Source organism: Ctenopharyngodon idella, chromosome 14, assembly GCF_019924925.1.
Source record: "Ctenopharyngodon idella isolate HZGC_01 chromosome 14, HZGC01, whole genome shotgun sequence".
NCBI lineage: Eukaryota > Metazoa > Chordata > Actinopteri > Cypriniformes > Xenocyprididae > Ctenopharyngodon > Ctenopharyngodon idella.
The window spans coordinates 16,647,837-16,673,470 of NC_067233.1; the positions used below are offsets into that span (position 1 = coordinate 16,647,837).

At 39.5% G+C, this 25,634-nt stretch overlaps 4 protein-coding genes across 8 annotated transcripts; 1 reads left to right on the forward strand and 3 right to left on the reverse strand.

Annotated features, from left to right (window-relative positions):
- Window positions 1-229: 229 nt before the first annotated feature.
- On the reverse strand, window positions 230-3,237 carry scocb (short coiled-coil protein b). Of its 2 annotated transcripts, none has more exons than XM_051860071.1 (4): window positions 3,098-3,237; window positions 2,590-2,693; window positions 1,211-1,291; window positions 230-991 (listed from the first exon to the last, which is right to left on the reverse strand). In XM_051860071.1, exons 2-4 carry the CDS (start codon window positions 2,606-2,608, stop codon window positions 849-851), a joined length of 243 nt encoding a protein of 80 aa, XP_051716031.1. In that variant the 5' UTR covers window positions 2,609-2,693; window positions 3,098-3,237; the 3' UTR covers window positions 230-848. The 2 variants fall into 2 exon arrangements, with proteins under 2 accessions (XP_051716031.1, XP_051716030.1); XM_051860070.1 differs by having other exon boundaries at window positions 1,211-1,303.
- A 1,580-nt stretch (window positions 3,238-4,817) lies between these two features.
- si:dkeyp-121d2.7 (zinc finger protein 135) lies at window positions 4,818-12,799 on the reverse strand. Of its 2 annotated transcripts, none has more exons than XM_051860551.1 (4): window positions 11,906-12,799; window positions 11,526-11,813; window positions 10,797-10,893; window positions 4,818-6,392 (listed from the first exon to the last, which is right to left on the reverse strand). In XM_051860551.1, exons 1-4 carry the CDS (start codon window positions 11,993-11,995, stop codon window positions 5,521-5,523), a joined length of 1,347 nt encoding a protein of 448 aa, XP_051716511.1. In that variant the 5' UTR covers window positions 11,996-12,799; the 3' UTR covers window positions 4,818-5,520. The 2 variants fall into 2 exon arrangements, with proteins under 2 accessions (XP_051716511.1, XP_051716510.1); XM_051860550.1 differs by having other exon boundaries at window positions 11,526-11,713; window positions 11,906-12,769.
- A 508-nt stretch (window positions 12,800-13,307) lies between these two features.
- On the forward strand, window positions 13,308-14,912 carry mif (macrophage migration inhibitory factor). The gene is made up of 3 exons (XM_051860562.1): window positions 13,308-13,572; window positions 14,274-14,446; window positions 14,677-14,912. Exons 1-3 carry the CDS (start codon window positions 13,465-13,467, stop codon window positions 14,741-14,743), a joined length of 348 nt encoding a protein of 115 aa, XP_051716522.1. The 5' UTR covers window positions 13,308-13,464; the 3' UTR covers window positions 14,744-14,912.
- Window positions 14,913-16,067: 1,155 nt separating this feature from the next.
- Window positions 16,068-25,590, reverse strand: selenoh (selenoprotein H). Of its 3 annotated transcripts, none has more exons than XM_051860559.1 (5): window positions 17,951-18,108; window positions 17,080-17,206; window positions 16,738-16,880; window positions 16,483-16,604; window positions 16,068-16,369 (listed from the first exon to the last, which is right to left on the reverse strand). In XM_051860559.1, the coding sequence occupies exons 1-4, from the start codon at window positions 17,970-17,972 to the stop codon at window positions 16,498-16,500; spliced, it is 399 nt and encodes a 132-aa protein (XP_051716519.1). In that variant the 5' UTR covers window positions 17,973-18,108; the 3' UTR covers window positions 16,068-16,369; window positions 16,483-16,497. The 3 variants fall into 3 exon arrangements, 1 of the variants encoding a protein (XP_051716519.1); XR_007924907.1 differs by lacking the exons at window positions 16,068-16,369; window positions 16,483-16,604; window positions 16,738-16,880; window positions 17,951-18,108 and adding exons at window positions 18,807-18,954; window positions 19,121-19,143; window positions 19,312-24,075; window positions 24,920-25,590; XR_007924908.1 differs by lacking the exons at window positions 16,068-16,369; window positions 16,483-16,604; window positions 16,738-16,880; window positions 17,951-18,108 and adding exons at window positions 18,807-18,954; window positions 19,121-19,143; window positions 19,312-23,888; window positions 24,028-24,042.
- Between the last annotated feature and the right edge of the window lie 44 nt (window positions 25,591-25,634).

Sequence of the window (25,634 nt, forward strand, 5' to 3'; positions counted from 1 at the left end):
TGAGAGCGAGGGTGGAGGAGAAGGCGGTGTGTGGATAACAATGCTACTCTATGAGGCTCAGTTCCTCACTTCTCTGATGAGAGCAGATGGGTACCAGAGACTAAAGTCCTCCAAACTCTGGTGGAATATGTGTAGATTTAAATCCCAGATGAAGTGAGGTGACTGAACGAGAAGCAAACAACCACAGGGGCCTAAAGAACCTAAACAGAAGGAGTCGCTTACAGCACAGCACTTTTTCTTTTTCTTTTTTAATTAAAACAGGCATTTGCAATGCCACACAATGGTAATATTCTACACATACAAACACAACACATATGTTAAGATATTCAGAGGCACAGATGTAATGCATGCCAGAGAACTCCCTTCTGTTGATAGCACCAAGAAAAGGGTCTAAATTTCATTCCCTGATCAGAATGACCTGAAATGTTTTCTCTCAACTTGAGTATAATCAGTGCTGATACAGACAAACAGCTCAGCGGGAGAGAGCAACTGTCATGTCATCACAACTGCACTCTCAACTACAAAACAAAAATGTGAAATACAAAATACATACTTTAAAGACAATTTAAAATATTACAAATTAATATTAATATCATACCCTGTCTGAACATAAAAAATTACAAAAACAACATACCTAAAAAGTTTTAATTTAGCATCATCTTAATATCTAAATAAAAGGTTTTTTAGTATGTAATATACTGATCAAAGCCATTGAAAAAAAAAAATGTAAACAAACATGAATACTGATAAATAAAAGAAATGTAAACATTTACCATTTTAGTGACATGGGGATAAAATAAGTCTAGTGAAAGGGTTTATCTGCGGGTCTGGGAGAGAGGGATGCTCTCTTACTTCCGTTTGCTTTTGGAGTCAGTGGTCTGAAACACGCTAGACGCTGACATGAGGTTCTCAATGTACTGCCCCAGAACCTGATTCTCTGATTTTAACTTCAGATTTTCTTCTTTTACTGCATCCACCCGAGCTGAGAGATCTACCAAAACCAGAGAGAGAAAGACAGAACTTAAAGCTTGTTATATAATAATAAATGGCTGAAGACCCCTGCATTAGTGCTAGCAATGCTAAGGTCATGGGTTCGATTTAGGGAATGCATCAGCTGATAAAATGCATGAGCTTTGGATAAAAGCTAATGTAAATGTTAATGTAAATTAGTTAACATTAGGTAACAAACCAAGTGGCGCTGATTACTTACCCTCAAGAGTATTCTGCAACTCAAGGACCTGGTTTATAAGTCTGGTCTTCTCCTCCAATTCCACCTGGTTTTCTATGTCTCCTGGAAGACAAACTTAGAATTAAAGTCACCATTAAATCAAAATGGACAGTTCTTATTTTTATGGAATAATGCAGTATTTATAATAAATGATTTATTCATGCATATTTATTTTTTTATTTTTTTTAAATTAATGTGCCCTCGTAATCTTTATTCAAAAAAAAAAAAAGAGAAAAAGATTTCTTCTCTGATTATGTGTTTACTGGCACAAGGGCGGGACAACCTGTCACTCACATCACAGCAATAGCAAACAACAACCATCAAATCAACTTTGATGGACAAAATCTAATTATTTTTTTTTTTCTTGTTCGAGAAGTTGTTTTGTTCAGATATACTTCACAATAGGAATGGAAAGACTAACACTTCTGTTTTATGCCGACTTTAAAGTTCACCCAAAAATGAAAATTGTCATTAATTACTCACCGTCATGTGGTTTCACATCTGTAAGACCTTCGTTCATCTTCGGAACACAAATTAATATCATTTTGATGAAGTCTGAGAGGTTTCTGTCTCTCCATAGTGATCCAATGCAACTACTAGTCCAAGGTCCAGAAAGGTAGGAAAAAGACATGATTAAAGTACTCCATGTGACTCCAGTGACTTAAACTTAATTTTATGAAGCGACGTGAGTGATTTGCTTGTGCAAAAAAACATAAATTACCACTTTATTTACAAAATAATATTATCCAAAGCGTGTTCACGCAACAATGTCAGCTCTCGCTTGAACACAACACGCATGCGTCGTGAAGCTCTTGTGAACGCGCGTTGCAGATCAATATTTTTGTAAATAAAGTGGTAAATTATGTTTTTTTGCGCAAACAAAGCACTACCGTCTCTCCATAAAATTGAGTTTAAGCCACTGGAGTCACATGGAGTCACATTTAATGATGTCTTTTCTACCTTTCTGGACCTTGGAGTGGTAGTTGTGTTGGATCTCTATGGAGAGACAGAAACCTCTCAGACTTCATCAAAAATATCTTAATTTGTGTTCTGAAGATGAACGAAGGTCTTACAGATGTGGAACCACACGAGGGTGAGTAATAAATGACATAATTTTCATTTTTGGGTGAACTAACCCTTTAAAAACCTTGCACTGATAAAGTCCTCAATGTTCATTATTAACAAAAAAAAATGAAACTAAATTCTTTACAATGTAATGCCTCTACTACTGTATACATTCGCAATTATTATGGATTTTAATTTACATTTAAAAAAAGAAATATTTTTTTCTTTATTCCGTTTATTACAAAAAAAAGCAAAAAAATTATTTATCCACATTCTGAATCCACCCAGGGTCTTACCATCCATGTCAGAATTCATGGCGAAATACTCGTCTTCTGTTTTGAAATGCAGGGCTGCGACTCGAGTAGACACACTTCAGGATGAGCGCAAGGCCTGATGGAAACTGTAAAAAACGGTAAAAACAGACCAGGAGTTTACAAAGAGACATTCAATCGTAGATGTGGTGTCTTATTCATTGATGCTGCAATGCTACGCGCTACATATCTAACTAAATAGCATGCGCATTTTGTATGTATGTATTTTATTTAACATAATAGTAGCCTATATATTTTTGTAGATGGCCTAAATCAAAATACACAGAATAAAGCGGAGAATAGTTTTATATCTTATTGTAAAACTGCTGCTACTCAGTTTAGCTGCCGTTAGCTGACACAGCTGATGAGGTAAACAAACCAATACACTGCCCATTACAGTCCCATCTAAAGCATAATACATGTCTTTTTTGCCTAAATGTTTACTTATATACATCTACAAAATAAAAATAAATTATGTAAATCATGTCCAAACCTTTGGAATGTAAAATTAGACCGGCAGAAGAGGTGTCACACTACCACAGAGATGTCTTCTGGAGTCTGACGTCATGGATTAGGTATTAACCAGTGGTATTAACCCTTTAGATCCCCGAAGAAAAAAATCTGTTTTATTACAAATGTAATTATTTTCCTAAGTAAATGTTACATTATCTAATGTAAATTGTCTTTTTTTTAATGTCTTTTTAAAAGAACTGGAATAATTAATTTATCAATTAATCAAAGATTAACTATGAGGACTGTAACAATTTTTGTACTACATTGACCCTCGTATTTATTTATTTATTTATTGTTGTTTTTTATATTGATATATAAAAAAAAAAAATCCTGCAGGACCTGCACACCAGCGAGCCCTACTTGGAAAGGTCCCACAAGATTTTCGTGATCATTTTCATGTGGCACTTCTGTAGGAATCCTACAGGAATCACACAGGACTCCTACAGGAATCCTACAAAAATCCTACAGGGCTTCTACAGGAATCTCACAGGACTCCTACAGGATAGTCTTATGTAGAACTTCTGGGCAGGGTGCTGGCCACTATCCCAAAATAAATAACCATATAAGAAATAACCATAATCTGAAATTGTGTACATTTCATCATTTATTTAACATTTTCACAAAAATCAATAATAATAATAATAATAATAAATGCAGACAAAAGCTCTGGACAGAACTTTTCATAAATGCTTTCTGTAGAAACCAGAGACAAAGGACCAAGAAAAACACAGCTGATAGTCCTCCATGAACACTGCACAAACTTTGTATTCTGTTGAAAGAGAGAAAATGTTACAGTATAGTGTAAGACAGCTAATTGAATTAAAAAAGTGTATATAATACAAATAGATTTACTGTAATGGGGACTTTATTTATACTGTAATGCTCACTTTTATTCACATGTTGCAGTGTGTTCCATAGTGTGCCTCTTCTGTTGCCTATAAGTGCAATATATTACATACTCAATGTAAATTATACATCAATTCAAATTAAAACTTGTACTGACAAAATCTATATTCATGCATTTGCTGCATTTAAGTTGTTACAAATGTCAGTCAACAAATTTGATGAGCACTTTCAGGAAATTAAAACTATTAAGTAAGTACTAAGTTCTAAGTATGTCCTTCCTGTTTACAATGTCTAGCGAAGCATCATTCTCTTGCCAATCCAATTAAAGCCCACATCTTGTACATCTTAGAAAAATGTGTTTTAGCAATTCAGAAAAACTGTAAGAAATGTACAAAGCTACTTACAGGGATAGTTCACCCCAAAAATGAAAATTACCCCATGATTTACTCACCCTCAAGCCATCCTAGGTGTATATGACTATCTTCTTTCAGATGAATATGATCAGAGTTATATTAAATACTGTTCTGGCTCTCCCAAGCTTTATCAAGGCAGTGAATAGAGGATGAGATTTTGAAGATTTTGAGATTTTTTATAAATCACTGGCAAATAGGCAAGGTGCATTTCTTGAGGTGTTGAAGGCATGAAACGTCAGGCTATTCATCTGAATCAGAAGTAACATCTATCTCTGGTAAATAGAATATTACCTTTGACTTTTGTTTGCTTGTCATAATTTGCAAAAGTAGCATATGCATTTTTGTTTATTCTATCTAGCGTAGTTTTAAAGTCCTTTTCATTCAAAGATTTTCTCAAAACATAAATAAAAATAGTAGTGTATAAATAAAGACAAGGAAATGTGTACATTTGGATAGGATTTTTATTTTACATTTACCATAATGTTTAATACGGTGTGAAGTAAATGAAATACAACATGAAAAAAAATACCTAATTACAAAACCTAAAGCAATACTGTTATCATCACAACAAATATTTCACTTCTGATTTGAGTAAAAAGGAGTAAAAACAACACATGGGATCTATAAGAGAAAAAAAAAAAAACATACTAAAGAATGGATGAATAACACAATTTGCTATTAATAAGAAACAACAAGTTGTTATAAACGTCCTTGTTCACAAAAAAATATTTCACAACCTGTTATAAGTAGCTTGACATAACAAAAATAGAGTTATTTGCATTTTTGGAGTTGGAACAGAGGTGCTTGTTATGTTCCTATATATATACTTTAACTGTGAATAATGAGTTGACAGTTTCTGAGTAATAATATAATAATAATAAATAATAAATTCCACTCTGAGATATTGTCTTTGCACTAGGTTAAGTGTGCTTTGCTTTGAGGTTTAGGGTTTGTGTACAAGTCAGTAATGAGATCTTGTTTGGGGTCATTAAAGGAAGAAGCATGTGGTAAGATGCTAAAATAAAATTAGATATACAGAAAATGAATAGAAATATGAAGAATAAGGTGTTTTGAGTGCTGCAGATCTGACTAGTTATGGTCTAGTATTGTGTAAGAACAAGATTCTCATGAACACTGAATAACATTAAGTGTTATACAGACATTGATGCTGCTTGAACTGCTCAGTATCGCTGAATGTCTGGTTGCACTGAGAGCAGTGGTGGGAGTTTCGCAGCGGTGGGTGTTTCACCATTGCTTCTCCAATGTGGATGTGCTGATGCCGTTTAAGGTATTCCACTCGACTGAATCGTTTCCCACACGCCCCGCACTCATACGGCCTTTCACCCGTGTGGATGCGCTGGTGCCTCTCCAGATTGCCGAGACGACTGAAGCTGCGGCCGCACTGCGGGCACCTGTGGGGACGCTCACCTGTGTGAACTAGCTGATGGCGCTCAAGGGACCGCGAGTGCGTGAAGCGTTTGCCGCAAAGTTCGCAGTGGTGCGGCTGCTCTCCCGCCTGCACGCATTCGTGGCTTTTAAGGCTCCAGGCGTGGCCGAACGCTCTCCCGCAAACCGAGCACTGATAAGGCCGATCCTCGGTCGCAGGGCATGAGTGCTTCATGAGGTCAGACGTGGAACTGAAGCCGCTGCCGCACCGTGCGCAGAAATGCAGCATGTCCCCGCTCTCTCCTCCTGACTCCTCTTCCTCTTCCTTGTTCGTAGGGGCTGATGGGAGTTCTGCAGGGTCTGCCCTATGTGACGAGGATGACATACCCTGCTGAGAGCTGCATAAACCATCTAATCCGATGAACGCCACACCTTCGGATCCACATGCCTCCTGAGACGGGCTACCCAGGCCGGACTCCGCCTCTTCACGTTCACGCTCCGCCTTGAGGGCCGTCTCCAGTCCACTGAGCTCGTCTCCACCGGTCATTTGTTCCTCTGACAAGGTCGGTTGTTCCTCCCACACTTCAGTAGCAGTGGATTGAGGGCCAGTAGAGGTGGGGCCCATTTCTCCTGCAGACACAAATACTAATCATTTGCACATGAAGGAAATAGTTTACCACAAAAATTTAAATGCTAGAATGGAAGACCAATCACAACAGACTGAGCCATCTGACCAATCAGAGCAGAGCAGGCTTGTGGAAAGGAGGGGTTTAGAGAGACTGAATTTTTTGAACGAATAGTTTCAGACTCTTTGAGAAATGAGGTAATGTACAATGTATATTATGAGGAAATGAAAGTGTTTTTGACCTTGGATGCATGTAAATCTATTGTAGGAAACCTCCAAAACAAAATTAAGAACATTTAAAACATTTCAGTTCACCAAGTTTGCATTTATTTGACCAAAGATACCATAAAAACTGTCTATTTTTGTCTATTTTCATACATTTTAAAATCTAAATTTATTCCTTTGAATTTTCAGCATCATTACTCCAGTCTTCAGTGTCACATAATCCTTCAGAAATAATTCTAATATGCTGCTCAAGAAACATTTCTTATTATTATTATTGAAAACTGTTGTGCTGCTTGATATTTTGTGGAAACAGTGACACATTTTTTTCAGGATTCTTTGATGAATAGAATGTTCAAAAGAATGACATTTATTAAAAATATGTTTTTGTAACAATGTAAATTTCTTCAAGTTCTTAGTTATTTTTAAGTTTTAGATTTTTTTTTATAAGCTTTACTGTAACTTTTGATCGATTGAATGCATCCTTGCTGAATAAAAGTATTCATTTCTTTAAAAAAAAAAAAACTCTTACTGACAGCAAATTTTTGCATAAAAAAAAAAATATATATATATATATATATATTACACACTATATTGCCAAAAGTTTAGGGATGCCTGCCTTTATGTGCACATGTACTTTAATAACATCCCATTCTTAATCCGTAGGGTTTAATATGGAGTTGGCCCACCCTTTGCAGCTATAACAGCCTCAACTCTTCTGGGAAGGCTTTCCACAAGTTTAGGAGTGTGTTTATGGGAATTTTTGACCATTCTTCTAGAAGCGCATTTGTGAGGTCAGGCAGTGATGTTGGCGAGAAGGCCTGGCTCAAGGTGTTCTGTCGGGTTGAAGTCAGGACTCCAGTGCAGGCCAGTCAAGTTCCTCCATACCAAACTCGCTCATCCATGTCTTTATGGACCTTGCTTTGTGCACTGGTGCGCAGTCATGTTTATAGCAGGAAGGAGCCATCCCCAAACTGTTCCCACAAAGTTGAGAGCATGAAATTGTGCAAAATGTCTTGGTATGCTGAAGCATTAAGAGTTCCTTTCACTGGAACTAAGGGGCCAAGCCCAACCCCTGAAAAACAACCCCACACCATAATCCCCCCTCCACCAAACTTTACACTCGGCACAATGCAGTCAAGAAAGTACCGTTCTCCTGGCAACCGCCAAACCCAGACTCATCCATTGGATTGCCAGACAGAGAAGCATGATTCGTCACTCCAGATAACACGTCTCCACTGCTCTAGAGTCCAGTGGCGGCGTGCTTTACACCACTGCATCCAACGCTTTGCATTGCACTTGGTGATGTAAGGCTTGGATGCAGCTGCTCGGCCATGGAAACCCATTCCATGAAGCTCTCTACGCACTGTTCTTGAGCTAATCTGAAGGCCACACGAAGTTTGGAGGTCTGTAGCTATTGACTCTGCAGAAAGTTGCCGACTTCTGCGCACTGTGCATTTTACGTGGCCTACCACTTCGTGGCTGAGTTGCTGTTGTTCCCAGTTGCTTCCACTTTGTTATGATACCACTAACAGTTGACTGTGGAATATTTAGTAGTGAGGAAATTTCAAGAATTGACTTATTGCACAGGTGGCAACCTATCATGGTACCACGCTTAAATTCACTGAGCTCCTGAGAGCGACCCATTCTTTCACAAATGTTTGTAGAAGCAGTCTGCATGCCTAGGTGCTTGATTTTATACACCTGTGGCCACGGAAGTGATTGGAACACCTGAATTCAATGATTTGGAGGGGTGTCCTAATACTTTTGGCAATATAGTGTATATAGTATAACACACACACATACACAGTCAAACCAAAATTTTGTCAAACCAAACATTTCATTCATTATTACAGTTTATTCACTATAGTTAAAAAAAAATCTCAGAGTTAAACTGTGTCAGAAAAAATTAATCTTAATTATGTCAGATAACACTTGAACACATGGTCAGGTCAAAGTGTCTGAATAATTTTTGGTCCCAAATTTTTACTGGTAGTCCACTGTATGAAGAATTTTTGGGTATAATATGTCAAAGTTTACTATATTTTGCTATCCTCACTTACATAAATTAACTATAGTGTCCTGCACCCACTAGTAAAAAATTATAACTAGTGTCTGAATAATATTTGGTTTGACTGTGTATTATATATATATATATATATATATATATATATATATATATATATATATATATATATACATATACAGGTGCTGGTCATATAATTAGAATATCATCAAAAAGTTGATTTATTTCACTAATTCCATTCAAAAAGTGAAACTTGTATATTATATTCATTCATTACACACAGACTGATATATTTCAAATGTTTATTTCTTTTAATTTTGATGATTATAACTGACAACTAAGGAAAATCCCAAATTCAGTATCTCAGAAAATTAGAATATTACTAATGACCAATACAAAGAAAGTATTTTTAGAAATCTTGGCCAACTGAAAAGTATGAACATGAAAAGTATGAGCATGTACAGCACTCATTACTTAGTTGGGGCTCCTTTTGCCTGAATTACTGCAGCAATGCGGCGTGGCATGGAGTCGATCAGTCTGTGGCACTGCTCAGGTGTTATTAGAGCCCAGGTTGCTCTGATAGTGGCCTTCAGCTCTTCTGCATTGTTGGGTCTGGCATATCGCATCTTCCTCTTCACAATACCCCATAGATTTTCTATGGGGTTAAGGTCAGGTGAGTTTGCTGGCCAATTAAGAACAGGGATACCATGGTCCTTAAACCAGGTACTGGTAGCTTTGGCACTGTGTGCAGGTGCCAAGTCCTGTTGGAAAATGAAATCTGCATCTCCATAAAGTTGGTCAGCAGCAGGAAGCATGAAGTGCTCTAAAACTTCCTGGTATACGGCTGCGTTGACCTTGGACCTCAGAAAACACAGTGGACCAACACCAGCAGATGACATGGCACCCCAAACCATCACTGACCGTGGAAACTTTACACTGGACCTCAAGCAATGTGGATTGTGTGCCTCTCCTCTCTTCCTCCAGACTCTGGGACCTTGATTTCCAAAGGAAATGCAAAATTTACTTTCATCAGAGAACATAACTTTGGACCACTCAGCAGCAGTCCAGTCCTTTTTGTCTTTAGCCCAGGCGAGACGCTTCTGACGCTGTCTGTTGTTCAAGAGTGGCTTGACACGACAGCTGAAACCCATGTCTTGCATACGTCTGTGCGTAGTGGTTCTTGAAGCACTGACTCCAGCTGCAGTCCACTCTTTGTGAATCTCCCCCACATTTTTGAATGGGTTTTGTTTCACAATCCTCTCCAGGGTGCGGTTATCCCTATTGCTTGTACACTTTTTTCTACCACATCTTTTCCTTCCCTTCGCCTCTCTATTAATGTGCTTGGACACAGAGCTCTGTGAACAGCCAGCCTCTTTTGCAATGACCTTTTGTGTCTTGCCCTCCTTGTGCAAGGTGTCAATGGTCGTCTTTTGGACAACTGTCAAGTCAGCAGTCTTCCCCATGATTGTGTAGCCTACAGAACTAGACTGAGAGACCATTCAAAGGCCTTTGCAGGTGTTTTGAGTTAATTAGCTGATTAGAGTGTGGCACCAGGTGTCTTCAATATTGAACCTTTTCACAATATTCTAATTTTCTGAGATACTGAATTTGGGATTTTCCTTAGTTGTCAGTTATAATCATCAAAATTAAAAGAAATAAACATTTGAAATATATCAGTCTGTGTGTAATGAATGAATATAATATACAAGTTTCACTTTTTGAATGGAATTAGTGATATAAATCAACTTTTTGATGATATTCTAATTATATGACCAGCACCTGTATATGTGTGTGTATTTAATCACCCCTCATGTTGTTCCAAACCTGTATGCTGTTCATTTATTTCTGCAGAACACAAGAGGAAATTCTGAAGAATTTACACACTTTTCTATACAACAGTAATTCATAGTGCCCACGATTGTCAAGCTCCCAAAAAAACACACACACACAAAAAATAATAATCATTTAAAAAAAAACACTTGAAACTTGACAGCCGTGGTCCCTATATGCTGTTAATGTATGGAAAAAAGTGTACAGTTTTCAGTATTTCTCCTGTTGTGTTTCACAAAAAAAAATACTACTCCTTCAACTGTTCTTGCTTGCAATCACACAAAAAAAAAATTAATAACTGTTTTCCCAAACAAAGCATTGCAGTGCTCACCGTGGGTGGGACTGGGGGAGGGAGGGCTGGTTTCACTTTGGTTCATCTGTAGAGCCTCTTGCAACAGCCTCAGGGAGTCTGATCTGTAGCCTTCCACCTTTATCCATCATCCCACAGAAGCAGAAAGAGTGAAAACGCAAGGTGTGAAATAAATTCCCTTTGCTCACAATAATGCATCTCTTTTAAAACTGATAATAAACATTTAAGACAGATCTGATGTGGGAGTAACCTTGTGTTACTTACTTGCTGTTATTTTAACATTTAAACTTGTTTTAGTGCACTGATGGCATTTTAGTTTGATTGACAATTGAGTAGGCAGTCCTTTCCTGATGCGGTCATATGCTTTTCTGACAACCTGTCCATACTGTGGTTTGTGCAACTAGATGATAAAATGCATGGACCCTATGTACTCTAGCAATTATTAACATTGTCCACTTTTGTTCTGATCTATCTAGTCTATGCATATTTTCTGAATATGACCGCCTAAATAACATGATCTCAATCTAGAGGGAAAGACAATGACACCAGCACTGAAAAAAAAGTCAATTTCAGTTTCTATAATTGTTGTCAACAATAATGGGTTATGATTTTTCTTGCAAAATATACTTTGAAATTAGTTTGAGTTTGCAAAATGGGACTGTTCTCTTTAGGTCCTTCTCCTGTCCATAGCCCTCTGCATCTCCTCTCTCTCTCCTGCAGCTGTTTCCTCACATCCGATTGGCTACTCACCTCCTCTTTAATGCTGGCCACCTCCTTCCTCTCCCCAGAGACACATATCCTTTCCTCCTCCTCCTCCTCCCCACCTCCACCTCCTCCAGCTGGCAGATGGACACGGAACACGTCCCTCCTCTCATCCCTCACTCTTCCAGTCCCCTCCTCCCACGCATTAGCACTCCACTCCTTCCCTTGCTTGCCTCCTGAGAGAGAAAGATGGGAGGGGGAAGAGGAGAGAGGAGGACAGGAGGGGGAGGGAGGAATCCAAAAGAGGAGGAGAGGAAGGAGAAAGAAATCTGAGAACTGAGGAGCAAGTCGCCATTATGGTTTCTCACTTAATGCACGATAAAACAACAGTTATCACCCAATAAATCCGAGTTGGCCAGCGCGCTTACTTTGGAGATCCATTCTTCGCGCTTTGCGCACGGTGTCGTCCGCGCCAAGCAGACCAGCCGCACGCCGACTGGCCGCCCAGCCCATGCCATATTTGCGTTCGTTTCTCAATTTATTCTCTGTCAGCCTCAGTCTCAATTTCAGCGCTTCGTTCTCTTTTCTGTTCAGCGAGATTTCCACCAGGTAGTCGTTCACCGTGTCCTGGAAGAGTTTGGTGATCTCGCACACGGATGCGCGGACTAAACTGTCCATGACAGCGGTCAGGTGCGCTTGAAAGGTCTTGACCGATTCCGCCATAGCTTTACTAGTGTTCAGTCGCACATATAATAAATAAAGTTGTGTCCAACAAAACTATCAACGAATCCCTGTTACGCCATATATCAGCACCAGTTATTCTTCATGTTTAAAACATCCGCTTTACAATAACAACACTTAATTTAAATACGCATGTGGATAAAATAATATGACATCAACAGTGGCAACGGCTGTCACCCGTAACTTTGTATACAGCCAATGGAATGGACCCTGTTCCTCTATCTTTAAGCCAGTGACCGCACAAATCAAACCCTAGAAAGATGAAATTCCACTCCTGTTGACCGCACAAATATTTTCGTTGGCTAAAAAAGATCCGCGTTCATGTTTTTCGGGTGTTATGCGCTATCAGCGGAACAATTTCACCGAGTCGCGACCACCCCTCTCAACTCAAGAGGTTTTAATTCTCGCCTACAATATTATTTCCGGATGTTGCGTTCTGCGCATGCGCAGAGCTACCGTAATTACCAGAAAAAGTGGACCAAGGTATGACTGGTTAGCTTTGGCAGCTAGCCCATGCTGGTAGATTTTTTTTAATTGAATAAACATATTGAAAAGTATACAATTATGCATTTAAAAATAAAACATATAAAAAGAGAAGAAAAAAAAAAACGAAAAATAAATAATACATCAGGTATAAATTGTATTATGTTGTCTTTTATTATTAGTTTTAATTTCCTTTCTTTTATTATGCATTTACTGTATATTTATTTTGTCTTCTTCTATCGTTGTAAAGTGAAATTTCATTAATTTCATTAATCTTGACATTAATTTTTACTTGTTTTCATGTGAAGCCTACTTGGTGCCTATTGGCTTTTTATTATAAAGCACTTTGAACTGCATTCCTTATTATTATTATTAAAGCAGATATTTCAGCAGTTGATAAAAATATAATAAATAAATAAAATTAATAAATAAAAAGTTATTTTAGAGTAAATAGTCACACGCCATTTACGGCACATACGGGTAACTGTCTTCAATTTACTACCAAAAAGAAAAGATGACAGTTTGTGCATCTCGGACTTCTTGGACTACATGCGCCAGCCGAGCAACTGTGGAATGCTAACGGATCTGTCAAATCTTTATTTGGGTCACACCACACGGTGTTTTACGGTAGCCTAGGGGAAGTACTGACATCGTGGTCACTTACCTTATTCAACCAGGGCTCACATCTGGACACATTCCCTAAGGCGTTGATCCTTCTATTTTGCACTATTTTACAGTACGTGTCTGTCTCTCCGTTGCAGTCATGCCGATGTTCGTGGTGAACACAAATGTAGCAAAGGACTCGGTTCCTGCTGAGCTGCTGTCGGAGGCCACGCAGGAGCTCGCCAAAGCGATGGGCAAACCCGCGCAGGTGAGCAGACTGCATTTTTCTTCTACTTATTTTTTGTATATATAAAACGTTTCACTTTGCATTTTAGTCTGCATGGAATGAGGGACTATAAGTACTGCCACGAGACAACGAAACATACAAGAGTCTTACTGTACAGTTTTCCTCTTAGCTGTAGCTTAAGTCATCTTGGTTTTTTTATTGTCTTAACCTTAAAGACATTTAGTCAGCCTATGCATCATTATTTGTCTCGATTTAAGCTTAACTAGTCTAGAGATGGGTCAGACTAATTTCCTTGAATCATGCTTTCGAACGTTTCAAAGAATCGGTTCAAAAAACGATTCAGTGATTCTTTTACGTCTTGACGCAATTATGTTATCGCGTTATTACAGTGACGGTACATCATGAATCTAGAATGTTCCATTAAATCCATTTGTATGCACTTTTTGCTGATTATTAAGGTTCACTAATACGATGCCTCGTATTAAATGACTGTGTTTTTCAGTTCAATGTTTTGCAGCAACCTTATAATAAACCAAATATGCGTTTAAATCATACGATACTAAAACATTTTTTTTTACTCGAGAACCGCTCCTCGGATCGATTTGGTCCGATCCGAATCGTTTACATCTCTTTTATGAACAAATTGAAAAGATCATATTCAATCAAAAGAACTTAAGTATTATCTGTTTAATATTGTCTGTCTTTGTATTGATATGTTACAGTATATTGCCATACACATCATCCCAGATCAGATGATGATGTTCGGGGGAAAAGGAGATCCGTGCGCGCTCTGTTCTCTCACCAGCATCGGAAAGATCGGGGGCGCGCAAAATAAGCAATACTCAAAACTTCTTATGGGCTTGCTAAGCAAACACCTTGGCATTTCACCTGACAGGTAGATCCATACAATACAGCTGGCTCTCTTTTACCAGAAGAGCATTTACCAGAATGTTGTGCAAAAGTAAAGTTTTAGCTTGCAAACTTCTAAGTGAATTTTAGTTGTTAAAATGCATATGTTTGCATGCATATTAAATTTAAGATCTGCTTTTCATATAATAGGTTGTTTTGTACATGTCAAATTTAGTTTGATGTTTGTTTAGTGAAAATTCTTGTATTGTTTTTCAGGATCTATATAAATTTTGTTGATATGGACGCAGCCAATGTGGCTTGGAACAGCACCACCTTCGGATAAATAAAATGGATTTATGGCCTGATATAAGGCTGCGGTTTCTATTCCAGCTTTACTTGGAGAAGAGCAGTTGGGAGCATAATGCTTTCAGTTAATGAAGTCTTAACAAACAGCACTTACTGCTTACAGCAGACACCATATTATTTGACAATAAAGTTTTCTTTAAACTGTATTGAGATGGGTTTTTGTTATACATCCTCCTTGAAAGAACAAACGATTAGGAAGTCATAATGCTGATAAAGGGATTGTATGAGTCCACATAAAAATTTTAAGATGCAATTACTTTTTCTAAAACTAGGTCCAGAGGAAATATGATTGACAAATTCAGTTTACATTGTTTTTATAGTAGTTTTTAAACATCATAAACTTTGCAACTTTAAAATCACTTATTTTACTTGAAACATTACCTATAATATACCTGATAATATCAGTCAACCATGGCTAGGCTTTTTGCCAAAGAAATCAGCCAACTGGCTTAGTAATTATCTTTAGTGTTGGGGATAACGCACAAGTAATGAGAGATATGTAATCAGATTACTTTTTTCCAAGTAACTAGTAAAGTAATGCATTATTTTTAAAATTACTTTTTCAAATAAGTAACAGAAGCTACTTTGTTTTCCCATGTAATGGCTGACACCTCTTCAGTCCCCATGTTGAGAGAAATCGGGAGTGAGGTGTTGTGTGCGCTGTGTAAACATGATGGTTATTGTAGTTCTAGACTAAATGAGAGTATGAATTTACTTCTCACCTGCACAAAAACAGATTCAGTATTCCTCAAAATAAATAAAAACGGTGAAATGCAAACTCAGAATATTACGCAGACCTGCAGTAATTAAATGTTAAAGCTGCAGTCTGTGACTTTTTTGTTGGTTAAAAATGATCCAAAATCAATTTGAGGAAGTACATAACCAGCCCGTGTTCTCGTTACCTTAGTCTGATTCAACAAATAACTGCAATTGCAGGTTTCAAACAGAGATGGCAACAAAGAGGCAAAACTTACAGACTGCAGCTTTAAATAACACAAATACAACTTTATTTAATATCACTTTATTAACCAATGTCTTAGCTGCTGACCTTCGATAATCCAATTCAACCATACTAATAAGCAACTTTATTGCTGAAAAAAGAATGTTGAACTTTCTTCCCCTGCATCCTATTCTTCTGCATTTCAGAATGGCAGCACAGCTTGTTTGAGCTGCATCCTCTACTGTACAGGTGTGAATTTGCATTTCTTTTGCATTACTTTTTTAGGGAGTAACAATACTGTAACATTACTTTTAAAAGTAACTTTCCCCAACACTGATTAACATAATGATGATGCAGATCATGGGAGGGAGATCATGCTAGCTTTATTATTATTCAAACAGTAAAAAAAAAAAAAAAGAAAGAAAAAAAGAAAAGTGATTTACCATATAATAACATGGAGTATAGAGACGGGTAATAGCAAACTAAAACTAGTCATGTCGAAACAGAACATTAAGAGTTTGAGAGCTTAACAGAAGAAACAAGGCAAGGTCAATTATCCAGTCCAGAACAACAGAGCTGCTCATCAGAAAACAGACGGGGAAATCTTCCCATTAGTCCATTAACATCATTATGCATCCAATGTCCAGGAACAAAGACGACTGACTAGAGGGAGAAAATGAATTAGGAAAAAATCGTTTTATTGCCATTTACAAAAGCTATAATTATGTTAAAAACAAGTTAATAGCAAAAAAAAAAAAAAAAATGCATCTTCTCACCTGTCCTTATAACCTCTACTTGCTCTTCAGTGCTTCTTTCAGGGCAGACACCACTTCAGCAGGATCGGGAAACTTCAGTTTGCGTGGAGGACCCTTCTTAATGCCAGACCACAAAACAATCTCTGCTCAGGAGAAAGAAACACAGAGGTAGCACATGTAAACAACTCTTTGGACATACATAAATTGTGCTGTACACTTTTGTTACTCAATGGCATCAGAAAAGAGACATGTATGGATACTGGTTGGCAGCCTTACCTTTGTCTCCCTCCATCAGCGTGACCTCAAAGCTGTTCCGCCGAGGTTTCTGTGGATTGAGTACCACCTGAAGATCAGGGTGCGAAGCCGCAAGTGCCTCACGCACACCTTCCGCATTCCGCCCGTAGACCCGTCAGCTTTTACTGTAAAACGTCAAGAATATGAACATGACTCACATATAACTGTCAGAGCTTTTTTATTAAAAGGGCAATATATTTATTATTTTAATATGGCTTTAAAATCAAAGTAGCAAAACAAAGCACCTGTAAATAACGCACAAAATATTATTACACAGTAAGCACTGCATGAAAACATTTTAAATAACTAGCCATGTGTTCTCACCAATGCTCGATGACAACCCTTTGTCCTGCTTCATCATCTTTTTTCTCTACGCCATCAAGCTTTTCTTTCTTCTCCTCCACTGCAGCTGCTTCTGAATCTACATCAGCCTTACGCTTCCGACCACGACCTGCATATTTAAGTGGATCACAGTGTTTCAATTTTGCATACATCAAAATAAACCGGTAATCAAAATTGTATAACGTGTGTGTGTGTGTGTGTGTGTGTGTGTGTGTGTGTGTGTGTGTGTATGTATATATATATATATATATATATATATATATATATATATATATACACACACACACACACACACATGCATATATATATATAGTGTATGTATAGTGTGTGTACCACTTTACATTAAGGTCTTATTTGCTTATTATTGATCACAAACCTACTTTGCATACTTGTTGTCATTAATACATTAATATATTCATAATACACACAATATTTATTTGTATAATATTCATAATTGTAGTCTAATTATTATTAGAAATACAATTTAAAAAAAAAACCCCAGCAATTTAAAAATCGGTTCTGGATATTTAAATCTGTATCCCATCAGCTGTGAACGAAGTAATTTCAGTCAACCTGTAGTTCTTGGGTTATTTACGATATCCATTCATACTCTTTCGCAAGTTAATTATACGAACTAAAATTTGAGGGATTGTATGAGAGATTTTGCCTAATGTGAAATGTAAAATCTCTTGAGAAGGCGTGACCTCACACAACCACCTTGACTCCCACTGAAAATACAGAACATGACAAACACGAAAACTCATATTCTGCTAATATGAAGCGCAACACAAAAGATTAAAATAATCTATTCTAGTTTAAAGACATTAAAAAGTTTTCAGAACGTGTTACGCACCTGATTTGGCTCGGGTCGCCATTGCGGCAACATGTGAAGAGTTTGGCGGGATATGTTGAAGAAATAGTGTTGAATAATGCTGTGAAAGCGACACGGACAGTGCCACCTTCTGGTGTGGAAAGTCTTGACAGTCTTGTCTATCATGAAGGATTATCGTAGTCGAGGTATTTTTGAAGTTGGTGTGTGAAAACATTGAAAATGTCCCGGTATAGGGCTGTCATGCATTATACAGTATTAATTTGTTTAAATATGAGAAATAATGAGAATAGAGTGTTACACCACTACCAAGACATTTTTTACTTTAAGGACTACAAAATATAGGGGTGAATTCAGGTTGATTAGGACACTTTCTCCAAGTCATTTCAAAGGCAAAAAGTGCCAATCACCCTGAATTCACCCCTATCAAAATTAATTTGAATAAAAAATTGAAAGCAAATTACAGAAAAGTATTTTTTATTGGCTTTTTATGTATTTTTATATGAATAAATTAGAACACTGAAAAAATTCGAAAACTAGTGTAAAATACAGTTCTAAATGTTTGAAGCACCAAGTCAGGATCTCATTATATAGCTGTAGATAATTTGTCTTTCACATTTGGCTCTTAGAGTCTTGAAAGAAACAGAAAGAACACAAGACAAGACAATTAGAAATTAAAGGTGCAATAGGTGATTCTCTACAGAAACACTTTTTGTTATACGGGTTGAAAGCCTTCTCATATCCTGATAACAATCACTATGTTAAACGGTCTAAATGTATTTTTTTAAATATATATCGTCTGTGGAGTCGTAGGACCAAAAAATGTTCATCCAATTATTATATTCGGCCCGAATTAAATAATATGATGATATTTACATACCCTTGCGCACCTCTGTGTGAAGTCTCTTCCAGTTTGGGACCTCCAAAGATGTTTTACTTCTTACATATGTGTCTTTGAGGAGCTTGTACTTCTTCCCTGTCTGTCTTAAAATTAATTTTCTAAGGGAAATCAGTGCTGACAATCCATACTGTAATAAAGAACAAACAGACGCCACAGTCAATAAATGTATTTAATTATAATACTAAAACCATACTTACATGATATGATTAGCCATTAAGTCCTGCAATAGTCAACAAACAGACACAACAATTAATAAATTTATATTTCAATTATTATAATAAAATTATACTTACATGATATGATTAGGCCTTCAGTCCTGTAATAAACAACAACAGATGCAACAATTAATAAATGTATATTTTAATTATTATACTAAAATTATACTTAAATGATATGATTAGGCCTTCAGTCCTGTAATAAACAACAAACAGACGCAACAATTAATAAATGTATATTTTAATTATTATACTAAAATTATACTTACGTGATATGATTAGACCTTCAGTCCTGCAATAAACACCAACAAACAGATGCCACAATTAATAAATGTATATTTGAATTTTTATACTAAAATTATACTTACGTGATATGTGTCAGGGAGTCACCACAGTCACCACCTACTACCGTCACCAGATCCCAATCACCTGAGTACTGATCACATTCACCTGTCAGCGATCATCAGCCAGCACTATATTAACACACTCCTCCCGTTCACTCACTGTCTGGTCTCAACTATACCATGTTGTTTCGTCTGACCCACTTACCTGTTGTCTACTTACCTGTTCTCCCTGTGATACCTTCCAGTTCTCCCTGTGATACCTTCCAGTTCTCCCTGTGATACCTTCCAGTTCTCCCTGTGATACCTTCCAGTTCTCCCTGTGATACCTTCCAGTTCTCCCTGTGATACCTTCCAGTTCTCCCTGTGATACCTTCCAGTTCTCCCTGTGATACCTTCCAGTTCTCCCTGTGATACCTTCCAGTTCTCCCTGTGATACCTTCCAGTTCTCCCTGTGATACCTTCCAGTTCTCCCTGTGATACCTTCCAGTTCTCCCTGTGATACCTTCCAGTTCTCCCTGTGATACCTTCCAGTTCTCCCTGTGATACCTTCCAGTTCTCCCTGTGATACCTTCCAGTTCTCCCTGTGATACCTTCCAGTTCTCCCTGTGATACCTTCCAGTTCTCCCTGTGATACCTTCCAGTTCTCCCTGTGATACCTTCCAGTTCTCCCTGTGATACCTTCCAGTTCTCCCTGTGATACCTTCCAGTTCTCCCTGTGATACCTTCCAGTTCTCCCTGTGATACCTTCCAGTTCTCCCTGTGATACCTTCCAGTTCTCCCTGTGATACCTTCCAGTTCTCCCTGTGATACCTTCCAGTTCTCCCTGTGATACCTTCCAGTTCTCCCTGTGATACCTTCCAGTTCTCCCTGTGATACCTTCCAGTTCTCCCTGTGATACCTTCCAGTTCTCCCTGTGATACCTTCCAGTTCTCCCTGTGATACCTTCCAGTTCTCCCTGTGATACCTTCCAGTTCTCCCTGTGATACCTTCCAGTTCTCCCTGTGATACCTTCCAGTTCTCCCTGTGATACCTTCCAGTTCTCCCTGTGATACCTTCCAGTTCTCCCTGTGATACCTTCCAGTTCTCCCTGTGATACCTTCCAGTTCTCCCTCATTGCTGCTCACCAATGAATCCACGCTCCACAGCTCCCCTCGGATCACCTGGAAAACACAAGGACACAATCAGACTCAGATAAGCCGCTCAAGACTTTCCCACTCCCCACCCGCTTACCTGGACAGTTCTCACGCCTGTGTTGTCTTCCTTGTTGTCCATAAACCTGCTGTTATTTGTAACCCTTACCTCTGTGTCCTTCGTCTATCTGCTGACAGAAGACCAGACCTAACCTTCGTCCGGAGATGGAGCGCCCAACTCCCGCGGCTGAGAATACCATCGAGGAGCTGGTCAGCGCTCTTCGAGCCGCTCTCTCTCCGGACCCACATCATCAATCTGCCTCTGCCAGTCCCATGGCCCTTCCTTCCAACGATTCGGGTGAGGCGGTAGAATGTAGCGGTTTCCTCCAAGTATCACTGTACATTGAGACGCATTCCTATAAATTCACGAACGAACTAAAGTGGCGTTTTTGATCTCCTTGCTTACCGGACGAGCATTACTCTGGGCACAAGCCATCTGGAATTCAGTCTAACCTCATTGACTCTTTCGAAGATTTCTCTTCTCATTTCCAGGAAGTTTTCGGTCTTGCCACAGGATCACTCTCCGTTTCCGACCAACTCATCCGTCTCCGGCAAGGCAGTTCTTTGGCCAGTGATTGCAGTTTCAGACTCTAGCAGCCACTTGTGGATGGAACAAAACTGCATTACTAACTGCTTACCGTCAAGGTTTAAATCCCCAGCTCAGAGCCCAAATGGCAATTTATGAGAATTCGGTCGGATTGGAGAGCTTTATGCAGAAAGCAGAGAAAATTTCCCAACATCTTACAGCCTGCCTACCGGAAACAACCGCTCATTCTCTGTCCTTACCCGCTGCCTGTCCTCCAGTACCAGAACCCATGCAGGTGGATTCCAGTCGCCTCTCCCGCCCGGAGCATGCTCAACGTCTCACTACAGGACTATGTTTGTACTGCGGAGCTCCTGGGCACTTCATTCATGCGTGCCCCTCACGTCCCCCGCTTCCCGCGGTGAGTACCCCCCAATTGGAGCCTGATATCTCTAATTTGACTCTGCTGGATATACAACTACTCACCCCACTTCATGTCATTTCAGCACGTGCCCTCGTCGACTCGGGCTCCTCCGGCAACTTCATCTCACCAACCCTACTGAAACAACTGGGTTCACCTTGTCAGACAAAGAGAACTGAAAGTAGAAGCCATCCAGGGAAAACCGCTCGGACGTGGGCGCATCAAGTTCCGGTTTCCACCTAATCACACCGCAAATCGGATCTCTTCACAGTGAGAGAATCTCCTTTCTGCTACTGGAGGGACACACCGTAGACGTCATCCTGGGACGCCCCTGGCTCTCTCAACATTCTCCAGAAGTCAGATGGGACACAAGTGAGATTTTAAGATGGAGTCCTACCTGTTTCCAAAACTGTCTTTCCAACGTTCCTGAACCCCTGGTTAATGACCCCGGTGCTACATGTTCAATCCACACTTGTGGAGAGCCCTGAACCTCACACTGCTTCCACGATCCCATCTGACTATATGGCGTTCCAGGATGTGTTCAGCAAACAGGCAGCCACAAAGTTACCACCCCATCGGCCGTGGGACTGCGCCATAGACCTGGTGCCACACCCCCCAAGAGGCGAGTGTACCCCTCTGTCCATCCCGGAGCACAAGGCTATGGAGGACTACATCAAGGAGGCTCTTCAACAACAGTTCATTCGTCCATCCACCTCACCAGCAGCATCGAGCTGCTGCTTCTTCGTGGGTAAGAAGGATGGAGGCTTGCGGCCCTGTATCGACTACCGGACCCTCAACGAACACACCGTCAAGCTCCCTTACCCTCTTCCCCTGGTCCCGGCCGCCCTCGAGGAACTCCGTGGGGCCCGCATCTTCTCGAAGCTCCTTGAGAATCACCCTTCTGGGCTCCCTTCACGCTTCCCCGGGCTCAGTCCGTGCCATCTCCAAAACTCCACGTCACCTACCTGCTGGTAAGCTAGTACCACTACCCATCCCACGTCGTCCCTGGTCCCACGTCGGTGTCGACTTCGTAACAGACCTGCCAAAGTCTGATGGTCACACCTGCATTCTCATTGCAGTGGATAGATTCTCCAAGGCATGCAAGTTGATTCCCCTCCGGGGTTTACCCACCGCCCTCGAAACAGCTTGAAACCCTCTTTCATCTATTTCGCAGCTTTGGCATACCAGAAGAGATTGTCTCCGACCGTGGGCCTCAGTTCACATCCCGGGTATGGACAGCCTTCTTCAAACTCATCAATGCCTCCGTCAACCTCTCCTCCGGCTATCATCCCCAGACCAACGACCAGACTGAGCAGAAGATACAGGAGATCGGGAGATATCTCCAGGCCTACTGTCATGACAACCAACACAGCTGGAACCGCTTCCTCCCGTGGGCCGAGTATGCACAAAACTCCCTCAGGCAAACGACCACTGGCCTTACCCCTTTTCAGTGCATACTCTGGTACCAACCCCTTCTGTTTCCCTGGGCAGAAGAACCCTCGGACGTTCCAGCTGTCGACCACTGGTTTCGAGCCAGCGAGAGGGTTTGGGACTCAGCTCACATCCAACTCCAGCAAGCAGTGTGGAGACACAAGACCTTTGCAGATGCCCGCTGGTCAACTAACCCCGTCTATCGTCCTGGAGATAAGGTCTGGCTCTCGACCCGGGATCTGCGTCTCCGCCTGCCTTGCCGGAAGCTGAGTCCCTGCTACATTGGTTCCTTTACAATCGAGAGGCAGATCAACGAAGTCACCTACCGACTCCAACTCCCGGCACGGTATCGCATTCATCCTTCCATGTTTTCCCTCTCAAACCTGTTTCTCCCTCTCCCACAGAACCAGACGAGCCGCCAGTACCACCTCCTCCCGAAGTCATCGAGGAACCACAAGTCTACCAAATGCAGGAGATCTTGAACTCTCGGCGACAGGGCGGTTGTCTGGAATATCTCGTAGACTGGTAAGGGTTCCAGAGGAACGGTCCTGGGTTAACCAAGACGATGTGTTGGATCCCACTCTCCTGGCCGAATTCCACCAAAACCATCCAGCACCCAGAGGCCGTGGCCGACCCCCGTCGGCATAGTAGGGCGTCAGGAGCTGCCCCTGAAGGAGGGGGTACTGTCAGGGAGTCACCACAGTCACCACCTACTACCGTCACCAGATCCCAATCACCTGAGTACTGATCACATTCACCTGTCAGCGATCATCAGCCAGCACTATATTAACACACCCCTCCCGTTCACTCACTGTCTGGTCTCAACTATACCATGTTTCGCCTGACCCACTTACCTGTTGTCTACTTACCTGTTGTTCCTGCGATATCCCTCGTTGCTCACCACTGACTCCACGCTCCACAGCTCCCCTCGGATCACCTGAAAAACACAAGGACACGATCAGACTCCGATAAGCTGCTCAAGACTTTCCCACTCCCCGCCTGTTTACCTGGACAGTTCTCACGCCTGTGTTGTCTTCCTCGTTGTCAATAAACTTGCTGTTATTTGTAACACTTACCTCTGTGTCCTTCGTCTATCTGCTGACAATATGATTAGACCTTCAGTCCTGCAATAAACAACAAACAGACTCAACAATAAATAAATGTATATTTTAATTATAATGCTAAAAGTATACTTGCGTGATATAATTAGACCTTCAGTCCTGTAATAAACAACAGACGCAACAATGTATATTTTAATTATTATACTTATGATTAGGCCTTCAGTCCTATAATAAACAACAACAAAAAGACGCAACAATTAATGTATATTTTTAATAATGCTAAAATTATGCTTGCGTGATAAGACCTTCAGTCCCGTAATAAACAACAAACAGGTGCCACAATTAATAAATGTATATTTTAATTATGTTACAATTATTCTTATCTACGAGCAGAAATACCATGTCTGGATGAAATGAAATGTTCTGGAGCAGAAACAATTTACCTAAGGAGACCAGTGCCATCCTTGCAGACCATCAGTACTGTTATGATGGACAATGAACATCACATATCAAACTTCAGATTTTACAACACATCAAATAAGATGCCATAAATCTTGAATGTTTGTCAGTTTTGATCATTAATTTTATGAGAGAAACCACACAATGACAATGTTAAAATCCATGTTAAGCGTCGTCAATTTAGATCACCAGCAGAGGTCATCATCGCCTCACGAATAGCCTGAAATCATCACCTTTACCTGTGCTTCATTAAAGTCTGACTTTATTCCTCTAAAATGTCTTGGTGGTCTGCACATCAGCACAGTATTACCCAATGTTTTGGCAACTGTTCTCAGTCAAGTATCAAAGAATCAAAATCCAGATATTTTAATAAATTTACAGTGTGTTTGCTTTAAAAACTAAATTGTTTAAACGTATTGTTTAAGGTAGGTGGTGTATAATTTCGTACCAGCAAATATCCTGTTGAGGTCAAACTTCAAATCCAGTTGTTAAGTGGCGATCCCAAATTAAAACGAAATATATAGGTCTATAGGCTATACTTAGCGTGTAGATAAAAGACAAACAAACAAAAGAAATAAAAAAGCATAAATAAATCTGTGAAAAGAATTACTAATGTGGTAGTATTAATACTTTACGACCTTGATCTTCGAAGCTGCAAATTGTGTTATTGTAGAACGCGCGCAGGTTCTAAAATGAGCGTCATACGTTGACACGTCACAAGTGAAAGACAAAACAGGCCATATACAATGAATATAGTATCAACAAAATACATTAAGACTATAAATTATGCAAATTAAATTAAGAAATAGCCTACAATAAATAAAGTGACGTTACATGATTGGGCTAGCCTACATTAATTAAACGAATCTTCCACAGTCTTTCTGGGTTTATGTTTTTCTTTCTGTCTTTTTTTTATTTTTATTTTTTTAGACTTTTATTTTTAGAGGGTTTTATTTTGTTACATTTAGATTATTTTGCTATTTTGATTCTAAAAAGGTCGAAATGGTCCATATTTCTGATGAATATTCAACCAGTAAATAACAAAATAGAAGACCTTTTTATATTTTTATATGGAATTAGAAGTTTAGTGGAATCTTTTAATGAAGAACAAGGTATCACAGGTCTCTGTAGTAGAGGAAAAGAGTTACAATTAAATATATAAA